The sequence below is a fragment of the Pelodiscus sinensis genome, chromosome 11 (genome assembly GCF_052426305.1).
Source record: "Pelodiscus sinensis isolate ZL-2025 chromosome 11, ASM5242630v1, whole genome shotgun sequence".
NCBI lineage: Eukaryota > Metazoa > Chordata > Testudines > Trionychidae > Pelodiscus > Pelodiscus sinensis.
Genome location: NC_143062.1, coordinates 43,764,290 through 43,779,172, shown reverse-complemented (window position 1 = coordinate 43,779,172; position 14,883 = coordinate 43,764,290). Strand labels below are relative to the sequence as shown.

The 14,883-nt window shown below is 41.5% G+C and overlaps 1 protein-coding gene across 5 annotated transcripts in view; it reads right to left on the bottom strand.

Moving 5' to 3' along the window:
- EOGT (EGF domain specific O-linked N-acetylglucosamine transferase) overlaps positions 1-14,883 on the bottom strand; it is a 67,017-nt gene that overhangs the window by 48,986 nt on the left and 3,148 nt on the right. For all 5 annotated transcript variants that reach the window (XR_012906444.2, XM_075938561.2, XM_075938563.2 and 2 more), the window contains exons 3-9: positions 14,156-14,380; positions 10,217-10,317; positions 8,407-8,515; positions 6,094-6,188; positions 3,660-3,764; positions 1,971-2,077; positions 561-664 (exon numbers count right to left, since the gene is read on the bottom strand). Coding sequence is in view for 4 of the 5 variants with exons in the window: in XM_075938561.2 (XP_075794676.2) it covers positions 561-664; positions 1,971-2,077; positions 3,660-3,764; positions 6,094-6,188; positions 8,407-8,515; positions 10,217-10,317; positions 14,156-14,365 (831 nt within the window). In the remaining variant the exon portion in view is untranslated. The remainder of the gene's footprint in view (positions 1-560; positions 665-1,970; positions 2,078-3,659; positions 3,765-6,093; positions 6,189-8,406; positions 8,516-10,216; positions 10,318-14,155; positions 14,381-14,883) is intronic.

The window sequence follows — 14,883 nt, the reverse complement described above, 5'->3', positions numbered from 1 at the left end:
ACTGGTGTTGGTTAATTTGTGTGTCCTGGTTTGTACTTTAAGGTGAGATTTCCCAAGTAGTCTCTCCCTGGTTTCTTTATCATTACTTGGGAGGTGGCAGCAGAGTTTTATCCCCCAAAATCTAGGTTAAGATTTTGGGGGGGGGGGGGGGGAGAGGTTTTTTTTTTTTTTTACCAAAGCTTGGAAAGATAAGGTTTTGGGGTACTTTTGCGGGCCCCCACTTCCGCATTTATCATGCCAGAGTGGGGAAGGAGCCTTGACAGGCCTCCAGCAGGCCTGAAGTGGAGTCAGCTGGTCCCAATCTGCCTGAGTCAGGTTAACAGGTCACCAGTGCAGCTGTGCTGGCCAGGACAGGGTTAAACACCTCCATGCTGTGTGGAAGCATTTAGTTGAGTTGGCCAGCAGAAAGGCCCAGAACTGTGTGTTAGCTTAGGGCCTGCGATGGGTGAATTCAGCCTTTCGTAGCTGGAGTGCTGGTTTCCAGGGGTGCTGCTCAAGTAACACACAACACACTGTGCAACATAACTGGTACAAGCATCTAAAAAGCAAGTCCTACTTACAGTGTCCCACATGACAATGGTGACATCTGTGCTGAACGAGTTGTTAATATGCTGAGTGATATAGAGATTGACGAAGTCACAGAAGTGATGGTACATATTAACACCTGAGAGGAGAAAGAAAAGCGGTTTACCAATAAAGCAGGAGAGTACATTCCCATTTTTTAAAACATTTGTATTTATTATTCACAGGGAAATTATTAAATACATGCCCTATTCGGGTGTAGAGACAGATCTGGGTTTTATGTTAGTTTTACTCTTTATGTGACTCAGAACTACTTATCTGCCTTAGAGATGCAGAACTTCAGAAGGGATGGGATCACATGAAGAAAACTCTGAAGCAAGCCCATATTTTAAGAAAAATCCAACAGGCAGGGAAGCCAAAAGCAGGAAAAACTGAACCACAAAATAAACTTCTTTGAATTCACATTTGCTATTGTGATTTTTCAGTGGTATACTAAAACCACTACCTCAATACTGGTACTGCACTGTCCAGATGCACATGGCAAATACCAACACTAAGACTTCAACAAAATGTTTTCAGGCTTTTTTTAAAAAAAAACAAGGTACAGTTTGGGACAGTAACTACTGTCACAATGTTACTTAGCCAGCTCCAGCTCCAAAGCATGTTTCAAACAGACTCCTGAGCACAGTGTTTTTATTCACTATTTAAAAAAAAAAATCTAATCCACTTGCCTAAATACCAGACTAAATATTCTCTTCTACTAATGTGACATCTCTAAAATAAAGAACATTAAAGCTAAGATCAATAAATTGCAGAAATGCTAAAATATTCACAATGGAAAGACCTTCATAAGCTACTTGACGTCTCTTCTATGATATGATGCAGCAGAGCAATCACTAGATATTACATACTTTGCAGCTGATTTTCACTTAATTCAAAGACTGAAAAGATTTTTTTTAAAAAGCAAAACTTTTTTAAAGTAGTAAAACTACACAAAAAGTTATTTGATTTGGTTCTCTTCATGAAATATAAGCCTTCCATCATCCCATAACTATTACGTACCTATGTATGCAGATGCTGCAATTACTGAACTCATATAGCCAATAATAAATGATGTTTATTCCCAGAATGTGCGAGTGAGATATGACTTTGAGATATGAGTCAAAGTCAAAGTGTCACGGAAGTGGTATGAAACTTTTCTGGTGTATTTTAAGCATCTGTTAATAGAACAAAACTTGCACTTGGTCACAAATCTCACAGATTTGGTTGAACTATGAAAAGGGAGTGAAAAATAAAGTCTTACAGTCTCACTTCCTAGTTCAAATATCTATACAAACTACATACATTTTTGGAAGGAGGGAGGTGTGTATGAAATTCAATCTGAATACGTAATGCAAATGGACACTGCATTATCACACTGTAGGATGCAGTAAAATAATACCTGTTACCTGCATCTAACTTCATGAAGTAAGTTGGCTTTTCAATAACAATGTCACATTTGCCATCTTCTATAGGTCTGAAGCTTAATGGAGTATATGTCTGGAGTTCAGCAAACCTGAAAGTGTTCAATGACATGTAATATGTTTTTCAAACCATGTGTCTGAATACAAAAGTACCTATTACACATTCTCAGTTTGACAACAGTTCATGGAATAATGCTGCCAAAGTTGGATAAAGTTTGACAATTAAAAATAATTTTAAATTGTAACTCAGGGGTGTTAGGTCATTAGCTTTGAAAGGTTAAAAGCTCTGCCTTTGATCTCAGGGGCAAGCAGCATCTCTGATCTACAAATCAACCTAGCAGAGAATTGTGAAAAGAGTCTTTCCTTCCATCCATGTATCCAGGGTACAGTTAATGCGAATACATTTGTGTCTGTCCACCTTGTTGATCTGCATTTAAAAGGCATTTCACTGCAGACCTCAAGGCTTTGGTGATATTAATGCCTGCAGGTGAAAAGCTGATTAAGTCTGCAGCCAGTTAGAAGGGTTTGTTTTGCGGATAACCATCAGTCTTGCCTATAGATAGCCATCTTTCAAAAATGGATCAGAGGTTCAGATGGCCCTGAGATTACTGGTCACAGGTGAGACAATGAGGTTAAATATGGCAAGAGAGAGGAACTTAGGGGAACTCTGGTGAGATCAGAGAAGGAACAAATGGAAGCTGACATGGAGGGAAACTTAGGCCAGGTCTACACTGGTGGAAAAAATCAATGCAAGATATGAAACTCTAGCTACATAAATTGCGTAGCTGGAGTCAACATACCTTGCACCAATTTCTGGGGTAGCCTCACAGCAGGAGATTAACAGGAGAAATGTTTCTATCGACTTCCCTTAATCCTCGTGACAGCATGGAGTACCGGCTACATGTGGGGGTGCTCTCAGCATTCGATTTAGCAAGTCTTTACTAGACCCACTAAATCAAACCCTGCAAGATTGATCACCCGAGCATCGGTTGATCCCCCCAGCAAGTGGAGACATGGCCTTAGATCTTAGTTGATGGCTCCAGTCGCATCTGCCCTAGAGATTAACCTGTGACTGTGGATATATTTATATGGTGTGGGGTCCCAGGGCAACAGAGCCCAAACTGGCATGGGCCAGTCATAGGTTTAATTGCTGTGCAGACAAACCCTCTGTGACAGTAGCACTTCAAGCAGCAAAAGAGCAATGAATCCCATGCTGCCTCACTCCAGGATGAGTGTCCTCACAAAGCACTTCCCTGAAACTGTCCCTTAGTCCTGTAGATTGTTGCACTCATCCCATAATTTCAGGCAAAAAATTAGCTATTGAGGGTACAGGAGCGTAACACACAGACATCACGTAGGCCCCAGTTCAGCAAAGCACTTATGCTCAAAATTGACATGCTTAGCTGACCTAGGTAACGGTGCTTTTCATCCCTAAATATGAAACCACTATACACAAAGGACTTCTCATTACTGACTCATTCTGCAGATGGGCTCTGCTATGCATACTCGAGTGGGGATTCAATTTGCACTCACTTCTTATTTCCGAGAGTCAGTATTCCGCAGCATGAAACGCATCAGCACTAAATGCCTGAGAACTGCTGGTGCCAAAGAAAGGCAAGTGGAGAAAGAACAGTAAAAACCCAAAGTTGGAAATAGCTCCAATCCAAATCATACCAAGACTGCAGCGGGCTCTTGCGCTGACCTTCAGCCATGAATGCTTGACTGTCCAAGTTACAATGACCTCCGATTTGTCCTTTTGGAAGAAAGTCTTCCTTGAATCTAATGCAAAGGAATAAACACACATTAACATAAACCAACTGGCCCCAGCGTGAGAGTTCAAGAGGGGCCCAGCCCAGAAGTGGAATACCAGGAGCAATGCACATTACTATTGAGATACAATGCTACTCTACTTGGATAAGCCTGCACAGCATCCAGCTCAGGCAAATGCAGTTAGGTGCTAGCTCGATTCAGCAAGGTACTTAAACATGTGCTTAAGTTTCAGCACAAATAGTCCCCCTCCCGCCCCCCAACTTAAACAAAGCTATTCATGTGTTTACCATGAAACATGTACTTAAGTACCTTACTGAACTGGGGTCTTCTTTTCACTTTCTGGGCATTATATTCACCCACAAAAATCATGTAATATAAATGATTATTTATTTTCATATACAGGCAGTCCCCGGGTTACATGGATCCGACTTACATCGGATCCCTACTTACAAATGGGGTGAGGCAACCCCGCACTAGCTGCTTCCCCCCAGCAGACCAGGGAGACGCAAATCTAGCGCCTCCCCCCCAGCAGACTAGGGAGATGCGGAGCGGCTTTTCTCAGCAGACACCTCACCTTGAGAATAAAGGACTGAGGAAAGTGAGGTGTGGGAGAATAAAACTGAGCTCTGGAGAAATGTTTGGCTAGAGTTTCCCCTACAATATGTACCAGTTCCGACTTACATACAAATTCAACTTAAGAACAAACCTACAGTCCCTATCTTGTACGTAACCTGGGGACTCCTGTAGTACAAAAGGGTAGAATTTTACCAGACTACAGAAAAAAACCTGGAGATTCCTCCAATTCAGAATATCCTTGAGCCAATTAATACAATACATTTTGTGCTACTACAAGAACTGAGATTGCAAAAGATATTTATACTATTGCACAATGTATTTATACGATTTCTGCAACATTTATTTATACTATTACAAGAATTGGGATTGGTGTTTTTATGAATGCTATTTTGAACTGTTAATAACAGTTCGAAATAGCATTAACAATTCAAAATAGCACTCGAAAAACATAGCAATGCCATACCTTGAATATCAATAGGGATATTTTTCAACAACTAACAAAAAAAATTTCAACTAGGTTTAAATGTGTGCACTAGTTAAAGGGACATCACTAACTTTTGTTTTTAAAGTCATATTTTCAGAGTGGAAATGTTTGCTCTTCTAAGACAAATAACACAAGATTAACAGAAAAGATTCTTAAAGTTTATCAATTCTTAAAATATCTTTATTTTGGGTCTCTACTGACACAGCCTGTTCAGTTTCACAGTTTCCTCTTGTGCAAAGTTAGCCCTCAGTTCAGTAGTGAGCGACACGGGAGTGGAGTGTTGTACCCATATGGAGCTCAGTACAGAATATGGACATAAGTTTTACCTATTTGTGTAATTATAGTAACACATTTTACCACGAAATGACTAACAGGTGATAAAAGCATGTTAAAGACATGAGTAGCATGTGTTATTTTGTAATTGCATATGCTGAAAGGAACTGTTAAAACCAACCTAGTGATGTGTTGGGTTCTAATTATTTATTAATGTATTATTAATACATATTAATCATAAATTAACCCTTTTATAAATTATTATAAATCTAACCTTACTAGTAAGTGTGATCAAGCACACAGCACTAGAAGTGAGAAAGATGCATATATATATATTTTAAATAGGAAAATGTGATTGTGAACCCAAGAAATATAGACAGAGGCTCAGGGCAAGTGTAACAACAAAGTACCTTGAACTCATGTTTTTAAATTTCTTTAGAATTCAAGTTAACTGCATCCCTTTAAAATGATGTGCACTCTAGACAGGCTTAATTGACTACACTGCTTTTGCCAATGGGCACATTTATTTTAAGGAGGAGACCCAAGTATTTCCCCAAACCAAGTTGCTCATAGGAAAAAAACACAGATGTGTGTGGTGCTACAGTTTCTATCCCTGAGAATTTCAACGAGAAAGGTGCTGCCAGTCATGGTAAATGCAACACACCAAAACTGCCCTTCCTGAAATCTACCCATGTGATTGATATTCAAGGTCCAGATCCTGCAAAGACGAGCACTATTTTACATGTCATCCTACTGACTTCAGTAGGGACTATTTGCCATGTGTAATGTCTCAAGCCTCCCCAGTAAGCTGTCTGGTTTAGGCCACGGTAACCCTGGGAAGAACCCAGCACAACTAGGCTTTGGGGCTATAGATTTTGAAACTCAGATACTACGATGACATATGCCCTAGCTAACTGCAGAGACGGAGATTTATGAAATATGCATTTTAAAGTGTATTTCCCCAGGTATTTCCTGGCATTGCTGGAACATAAGCAATTCAGAGACCTGTCATGGTTTCGCTTTATGGCTCTTAAATCAATGTACAAGTTTGTTGCTCTACAATGCTGGAGGTACTGTGAGCAGGCCAGAGATGAATCGCCCTGTGCAAAAAGAACAAGTAGGGATTGATTAAAATAAAGTAATATTAAGAGCATAAGAACATAAGAATGGCCACACACTGCCAGACCAGTAGTCCCTCTAGCTCAGTATCCTGTCTTCTGACAGTTGCTGGTGCCAGATGATTCAGAGGGAATGAACAGAACAGGGTTATTATGAGTGATCCATTCACTATCCTCCAGTCCCAACTGCTGGCAGTCTGAGGATTAGGATCACCCAGAGCAAAGAGCTGCATGTCCCTGACCCTCTTGGCTCATAGCCATTGGCAGACATATCCTCCATTAATTTATGTAATTCTTTTTTGAACCCAGTTATACTTTTGGCCTTCACAACATCCTCTGGCAATGAGTTCCACAAGTTGATTGCGCATTGTGTGAAGAATTACTTACTTGGTTTCTTTTAACATGTACTGGCTATTAATTTCCTCAGGTGACCTCTGTTTCTTGTGTTATGTAAAGGGGTAAATATTACTTACCTATTCACTTTTTTCACACCATTCACAATCTTATAGATCTTTATCTTATCCCCTTTAGTGACCTTTTCCAAATGGAAGCTGTTCCATACACCTAACATTTTTATTATCCTTCTTTGTATTTTTTTCCAATTCTAAACAATCTTTTTGAGATGGGGATACCAGAATTGTATGCAGTATTCCTGGTGTGAGTGTACCATAAAATCATAAAACACTAGAATTGGAAGGACCCTCAAGAGGACATCAAGTCCAGTCCCCTGCAGTCACGGCAGGACCAAGCACCATCTAGATCATCCCTGATAGATGTTTATCTAACCTACTCTCCAATGATGGAGATTCCACAGTTCATTCAAGTGTTAACCATCCTGATGGTTAGGAAGTTTTCCCTAACGTCCAACCTAAACCTCCCTTGCTGCAATGTAAGCTCATTGCGTCTTGTCCTATCATCAGCAGTCAAGGAAAACAATTTTTCTCCCTCCTCCTTGTAACACCCTTTTAAGTACAGGCAGTCCCCGGGTTACGTACAAGATAGGGACTGTAGGTTTGTTCTTAAGTTGAATCTGTATGTAAGTCGGAACTGGCGTCCAGATTCAGACACTGCTGAAACTGACCGCCAGTTCTGACTTACATACAGAATCAACTTAAGAACCCCAGGCGTCCCCAAGTCAGCTGCTGCTGAAACTGATCAGCAGCTGATTCCAGGAAGCCCGGGGCAGAGCAACTCTGCCTGGGGCTTCCTGTAGTCAGCGCTGGTCAGTTTCAGCAGAGGCTGACTTGGGGACGCCTGGGGCAGAGCAGCTGGGGTGCTGCTGGGTTGCTCCAGTAGCGCCGCTCCTTGGTGCTACTGGACCAACCCAGCAGCACCCCATCTGCTCTGCCCCAAGCGTCCTGATTCAGCCGCTGCTGAAACTGACCAGCAGCGGCTGAGTCAGGACCTGGGGCAGAGCAGCTGGGGTGCTGCCGGGTTGGTCCAGTAGTGCCCAGAGCGGGCGCTGCAGGACCAATCGGCAGCGCCCCAGCTGCTCTGCCCCAGAGTCCAAAACAAAAGCCTGGTCTGCTGGGGGGGAGGGGGAGCACACTAGCTGCGCCCCCCCCCCCCCCAGCAGACCAGAGACACGGGGAGCAGAGCCGCAGCGTCAGCGGGGTGCCGCGCTTCTGAGGCTTTGCTCTGGCAAAGCCTCAGAGGCGCGGGACCCCGCCGCGGCTGCGGCTTCAGTCCGGGTGCCTGTGGTCTGCTGGGGACCGTCCCTAGCAGACCACAGGCACCCAGACTGAAGCGGCAGCAGCGGCGGTTCCCCGCGCTTCTGAGGCTTTGCTCTGGCAAAGCCTCAGAAGCGCGGGAAGCCGCCCAGTGCCCCTGGTCTGCTGGAGACGGTCTCCAGCAGACCAGGGACACCGGAGCAGCTTACTAACGGGGCTTTCTCGCCCCGACCTCCGGGGCGAGAAAGCCCCGTTCGTAAGTGCGGATCCGACATAAGTTGGATCCGCGTAAGTCGGGGACTGCCTGTACTTGAAAACTGCTATCATGTCCCCTCTCAGTCTTCTCTTTTCCAAACTAAACAAACCCAGTTCTGTCAGTCTTCCCTCATAGACCTTTAATAATTTCTCTTGCTTTTCCCTGAACCCTCTCCAATTTCTCCACAATTTTTTTGAAATGTGGCTTATGCAGTGGCATTATGTTTAACGATGTATGAAGACTGCACTATTTATAAGTATATCAAAATACTTACCTTTGTTATAGGCTTGCAGTGAGTTTTCATTTCATCCAGCCTTTCTTTAACATAACCAAAGTCAGCTTGCTTCCAAAATATCTGCTGAGCTGTCTCAATGTCATTAGCCCTGATGCATGGAAAAAATCCAAGAACCTTCATTTAATACATTTTAGCTTTCTCAAGTTGCCCTTTAATTCAAGCTGCAGGCAGATGCCTGAGAAATTAATTTTATTTATCCTCATCTTCATTTTATTATACCTTATTTGACTGGCTAGTTTTTTGAGATCTCAAAACTAGCCAGTCAAATAAGGTGTAATTTTTTTTTAACAGTGAGAGCAATTAGCCATTGGAACAATTTACCAAGGGGGACTGTCTATTCTCCATTACTTTAATCAAGATGGATGTTTTTCTAATAGGAATTATTTGCAGGGGTTTCTATTGCCTATGTTACGTAGCAGGTTGGACTAGGCGATCACAACAGGTCCTTCAGGCCTTAAGAGTCTATCAATTTATGAAAGCAGAGCTATAAAAACAATATTTATGCCTTTTTTAATCGATGCAATGGAGAGTGGAAACAACACAATTGGTGGTTAATGGCAGGTTCTCTTCTGTTTTTAATTACTACAAATTACAATGGACAATCTCAGACTAGACAGATAAAAATAGGCAAGTAAAAATGAAAGATACACAAAAAGGAAAGAGTAAAAAGGAAATAATGGTAGTTATGATGCCACAGATCTTGTAAAACGATCCTCACTGTATGGCTTAGCACTGGGGCTAGAGAAAGGACAAACAAGCTCTTCAGGCCAAATTTTAATAGAAATCAAAACTGTAGGCACTAACCTTAGATTGGGCATCATAGACACAGGGGGTATGTCTAGACTACATCCCTCTGTTGCCAGAGGGATGTACATTAGACTTACCGACATTGCAAATGAATCGGGGATTTAAATCTCCCGCACTGCATTTGAATAAAAATGGCCGTCACGTTTTGCCAAGTCAGCAGTTTGTTGGCAAAAAGCGGCTGTCAAGACAAGGATTGGGCGACAAAGAAAGCCTTTGTCAGCCAATCCTGTAAAGCTTGTTTTACGAGGCATATGGGATCAGCCGACAAAGGCTTTCTTTGTCGCCCAATCCCTGTCTTGACAGCCGCTTTTTGCTGACAAACTGCTGACTCGGCAAAGCACGGTGGCCATTTTTATTCAAATGAAGCGCGGGAGATTTAAATCCCCACTTTATTTGCAATATTGGTATGTCTAATTTACATCCCTCTGGCGACAGAGGGATGCAGTCTAGACATACCCTGGGTGGGGAACATGGCCTGTAACTGAAAATATCATTCCCCTAACAGAATGAGAGGGATCTGACAACCGTCTTGTGAGAAGAGAGAGCCTGCTCTGTGTACTGACGTTATTAACACATAAACCAGAACAAAAGAGCCAGCCAACATATTGTCTTTTATCTCCATTCAGTTTCAAAACAGGAAACTTATCAACTGGATACAGGCAAAGACATCAAGTGAAGTTTTCTTTTCTTTTTTAAGCCATGAAAAAAAGGCACTTGAATTCAAGGCTATATTATAACAAACAAGCCAGTTTGTATAAATAGCAGGACATTAAGTATTTCAAAGTACACTTTTTTTCCCCCTGAAAAAGTTCAATATTATGTAGGTCTTCAATGGAAAGTAATAGAGTATTGACAAAAATCCTCCATTAGAGAAGATTGTACAGTGCACGAAACAAGTAAACAAACTCAAGTTTCAGCATAAATATGAGTATCATATCTTAGGGACCTACTGCACTTCTACACATTTAAAAGAGAAACTTACCATCCTGTTTCAACATAATCACACACCGGGTAACCAAACCTGTATTCTGGCTTGCAGGATCTCTCATAGCCCCAGCAGGATTTTAGCTTCTTCAGGTATTTCTGTAACACAGGAGATCCCCATTGAGAACAACTGACTTATTAGATTATATTTCAGATGACTTTAAAAAAATGGTTAACAGTTTCTTTGACAGTCTTGTATAAAAACCTTTCAATTTTATATTCTCTCACACAACACCAAAAGGAACTGCTTAGATTATCTATTTATATTTTGGGCCCCCGTCTTGCAAACACACACACATTTTTATGCACAAATATTATTCCCATGGACTGCAACAGGACTATATGCACGAGCTGGACACGTGTATAGTGTTTGTAAGATTAAAGCCTAGGTATTTAACATTTCAGTATATCTGACATAAATCTGGAGGTGACGAGCAAACTACATCAGCCTGGTAGAAAGTCAAGAAACTTTCTAACAACTGTATTTAGTATACAAAGCTTTTTTCCTGTGTATGAACATGCTGTTCAATTTAAACAGGTCTCTCTTTTTTTGACTGTATAATAATGGTTTGTGATGGGGATTTCTCAGGAAGGAAAAATTTGCGGGAGGGTTAGTACTTAGGCACTCAACCACTCTCCTTTTTTCCAGGGGCAAAAAGGGATTTTCCCTTTATACAGGGTTTGTGCCCCTCTTTCTGTAGCTTGTGCTCACTGGACATCTGCACTTGCTCAAAAGCATCAGCCAGAGTTTCTAATATAGACTTCAAAGATTTGTCCCACAAGCTACTTCTTACATTTATAATCAAGGAAAGTTCCCTGAGCAAAGAAATCAAGCAATTGGTCATAATCCTCAGGTCCAGGCCCTTTTAGCTATTTTTTCATTAGGTCACACATCTTATAAACATACTCACTATGATTCATATGCCAACACCCTTTTGTTAGATTTCTAAATTTCAAACGATACACTTCTGGAGCAATTTGAAACCTTTGTAGAGCAGCTCTTTCATATTCAGAATATTGTGAAATTTCCTGAATTGGCATTTCATTGAATGCATTTAAAGCTTTGCCACTCAGTTTTGCAATCAATGCGTGGATTCCTTGTCTTCAGGAATATATGAACCTCACAAAGCTTTAGAAAAGTGGCGAGATATTCCTTGGGGCAGTCTTTCTGTGTACAGGACGCAACTTGTCTGGGCTTGGGACCAGATAGAAAAATAGGAAAGATCCCAGAGTTACCAACACCTCGCTCCGCTCAAGGAACCGATCATATTTCCTCTCCTCCTCCTTTTCTTTAGCTCTTTGTCTTTCAGCTCCATGGCTTTTCATTTATGGGCTTCAGTTCCTTGAAGTATCAGCTCCATGGCTTGCCTGTGGGCACTTGCAGGGCAGAAACTAGTTCTTTCAGTCTCATTTCTACCTGCCACACCTGGTTTTCATGTTCTTGCTCCCCTTCTTCCACCTCCAATCTGTCTAACTATAGCTTGGCAGTTGTAACACTGATGCTCATTTTTATGCTTTACTGTTTCCATTTCAATTACTCAAAAATATGCAATCAAAAAATAACTTTCCCAGTCATACTCGAGACCCATTTAAAATCTCTGTGCCAGTGGCTAAAACATTTAAATGCCATATAAAATAATGAGCTGACCACTCACCTTGCTTGTTGCACCACTGTGACATATCCCGGATATAATCTGGACTGATAAACAGCTGTCACCTCAGCTCTCTAGTCTAACTTAAGGTACCTTTAACACTGTATCACTGTTCGAGCTATCACTCCTGGTCTGCTCTCACATAGTCTCCATCCAGCCTGTAAGTTACTCCCAGTTATACGGTCTCACAGGGGTAGCCATGTTAGTCTGTAACTTTAAAAAAAAGATAAGTGGTCCTATAGCACCATAGAGACTAACAAATTTATTTATATAATATTTTTGTTAATCTCTAAGGTGCTACAGGACCACCCGTCTTTTTTTTTAAATTTTCTCCCAGTTATACTGTATGGCTACAATACACTGGCGGCTTCTCGTGCAAGAACAGCTGTTCTTGCACAAAAACTTGCCGGGTGTGTCCACTGCATGCGCGTTCTTGCGCAAGTAAATTTACAGCACAGCATCAGAAAACAAGGCTTCTTCCGGAAGAGTTATTCCTCTCCCCACAAGGAATAAGCAGTGTAGACAGGCAACGTGAATTTCTTGCACAAGAAACCCCTATGACTAAAATGGCCATCAGAGCTTTCTTGCGCAAGAGAGCATCCGTACTGCCATAGACGCTCTTGCGCAAAAGCACGTGCCAGTGTAGACGCGCTCTTGTGGAAGACTTTTTGCGCAAGAACTCTTCTGCAAAACAGTTCTTGCTCAAGAAGCTACCAGTGTAGAAGTAGCCTTAGAGTGCAATAACTAGCCACTCATGAATTACATTGCAGAGTGACACTAGCAAACTCCCAGGCCAAGACTTTCCCCAGAAACGTGCATCTTGAACTGCCCAGCTCTCTCCTGGATAAAAGCTGCTCATACATCAGCTATCATTTTATGAATATGCACAAATCCTGTTGTCTCAGTGGAGTTTCCCAAACACTTCAGCTACGTCTACGCTGCAGGCTTTTTGCGCAAACACTGTTTTGTGCAAAAGTTCTTGTGCAAAAGGTCTTGCGCAAGAGCATGTCCACACTGCCATGCACTTTTGTGCAAGAGATGTGCTTTCGCACAAGAGCGTCCATGGCAGTGTGGATGCTCTCTTGCGCAAGAAAGCTCTGATGGCCATTTTAGCCATAGGGGTTTCTTGCACAAGAAAACCCTGTTGCCCGTCCACACTACTTTTTTGCACATGAGCTCTTGCGCAAGAGGGCTTATTCCTCGTGGGGAGAGGAATAACTCCTGTGCAAGAAGCCCTCTGTTCCGACGCCTTACTGTAAATGTACTTGTGCAAGAACGCACGTGCACTGTAGACACTGCAAGTTTTTGCACAAGAACACCTGTTCTTGTGCAAAAAGCCTGCAGTGTAGATGTAGCCTTCAATTCAAACACACTGGCTTAGGTAAAGTAATAAAACAGATTTATTAAGTACAAAAGGATGCATTTTAAAATAAAAAGCAACTAATAGCTAACTAGAATGAATTCAAAGTAGGGTCTCTCACCACTTTTCAGCAGTTCTACTGACTGAATTTCTTTTTCAGTCTGAACCTACCCCCCATCCCACTCCATACCTTCTCCCCTCTCACCCCTCAAGTCCATGCTGCCTACTTTGCTATTCAGGTAACATCGAAGCTCTGGGCAGGGAGAGGAAGAATTATTTGGGGCATCTGCCCTCCCTTATAGGTTTTAGAGAAGGGTCTCCTGCTGAGGCTCAAGAGAAAGTCTGTGAGACAGGGAACCCCAAGCTGTTTCTTTGTAGATTTTTCACCCATGTCCATTTTCCTGACAATGAATAGCCACTTAAGCAGGTGATGGGTCATTTGGCCTTGCTTACATATGACTGAGGTGTCGGCTTGCCCTTTTGTATAAGTAACTGGTCTGCTCACTTCCAAGACTTGAAAGAGATCTTAACACCATAGAGCAGAATCTTACAACTTGACAATGTTGCCACACACATTTTATCACAGTAATATTGACGGTGAGATATGAGTTTTCAAATGACACCTCAGAAGGCATACTTATAACCAAAGGTTATAATAGTGTACAAGAGGGTACTGACCATCATGGTAAATAACAAAATACTCTTTGCATATCACATCCCATTTTTTCCCTTATCATTCTTGTGACAGCACAGAAGTCAGTAAAGAGCATTGCTTAGTAGCTTTAAAGAAGAGCAGTTCTAAGCCCAGAGATGATCAACTTACTGGGAAGCAGACCAACTTATTGCTGTCTTTAACTTCTATGATTCTAAGAATAAGCAACCCCAAAATCCAAAATTACATTTGAGTCAACAAAGAAATACCTACTTTATATGGGCAAAGAGAGTCCTGCTTACAGACTGTGGCAATATGCTGATTGTTGTGCAGAAAGTATGGAATATGTTCTTCTGGTATATTGATACTTTTGTAGCTATATAACGGCACTTCTGCAATATTTTGTATTTCAATAAGCTTTTCCTCTTGGACATTAGCCAGGATTTCTTGAAGCAGCACTCCAAATACAAGGAACATTAGCATGGCAGCCAACTAATCCTGCAGTTAAAAAGGAGAGACAGTAACATAACATACCTATTAGTCAATATTCTGTCAAATTAACTCATATTCTTTGAGTATGTTTTTTTGGATCATGTAGCTTTTCCCTAGGCAAGGCAAACTTGCACTAAAATTGGTTTGTACAGTCTCTGGATTGTCTGAAGTATGAATCATTAGTCATGAAGAGTTATTAGGCATTACCAACTCAAGTTCCATGTGAAATGGGTGTGTTGTCTTTCACCATGTCCTATGGGACCCTGAGAGTCCAAAGAAGAAAACCAGACATAAACTATATTGTATCTAGACTGTAGGAAAAACTTGCTTTACAAAACCGCCTACATTTTATTAAGATTATAAATAAACCTGAAAAAAAAATAGGGAGGACATTGGAAAATACAGACTGTTTATTTGCACAGGAGAAATGCATCAGGAAGTTGAATGGCCATACATACAATCACCATATGGCATCTAAGTTTCTGAACACATCAGCATGGTTATGTTTC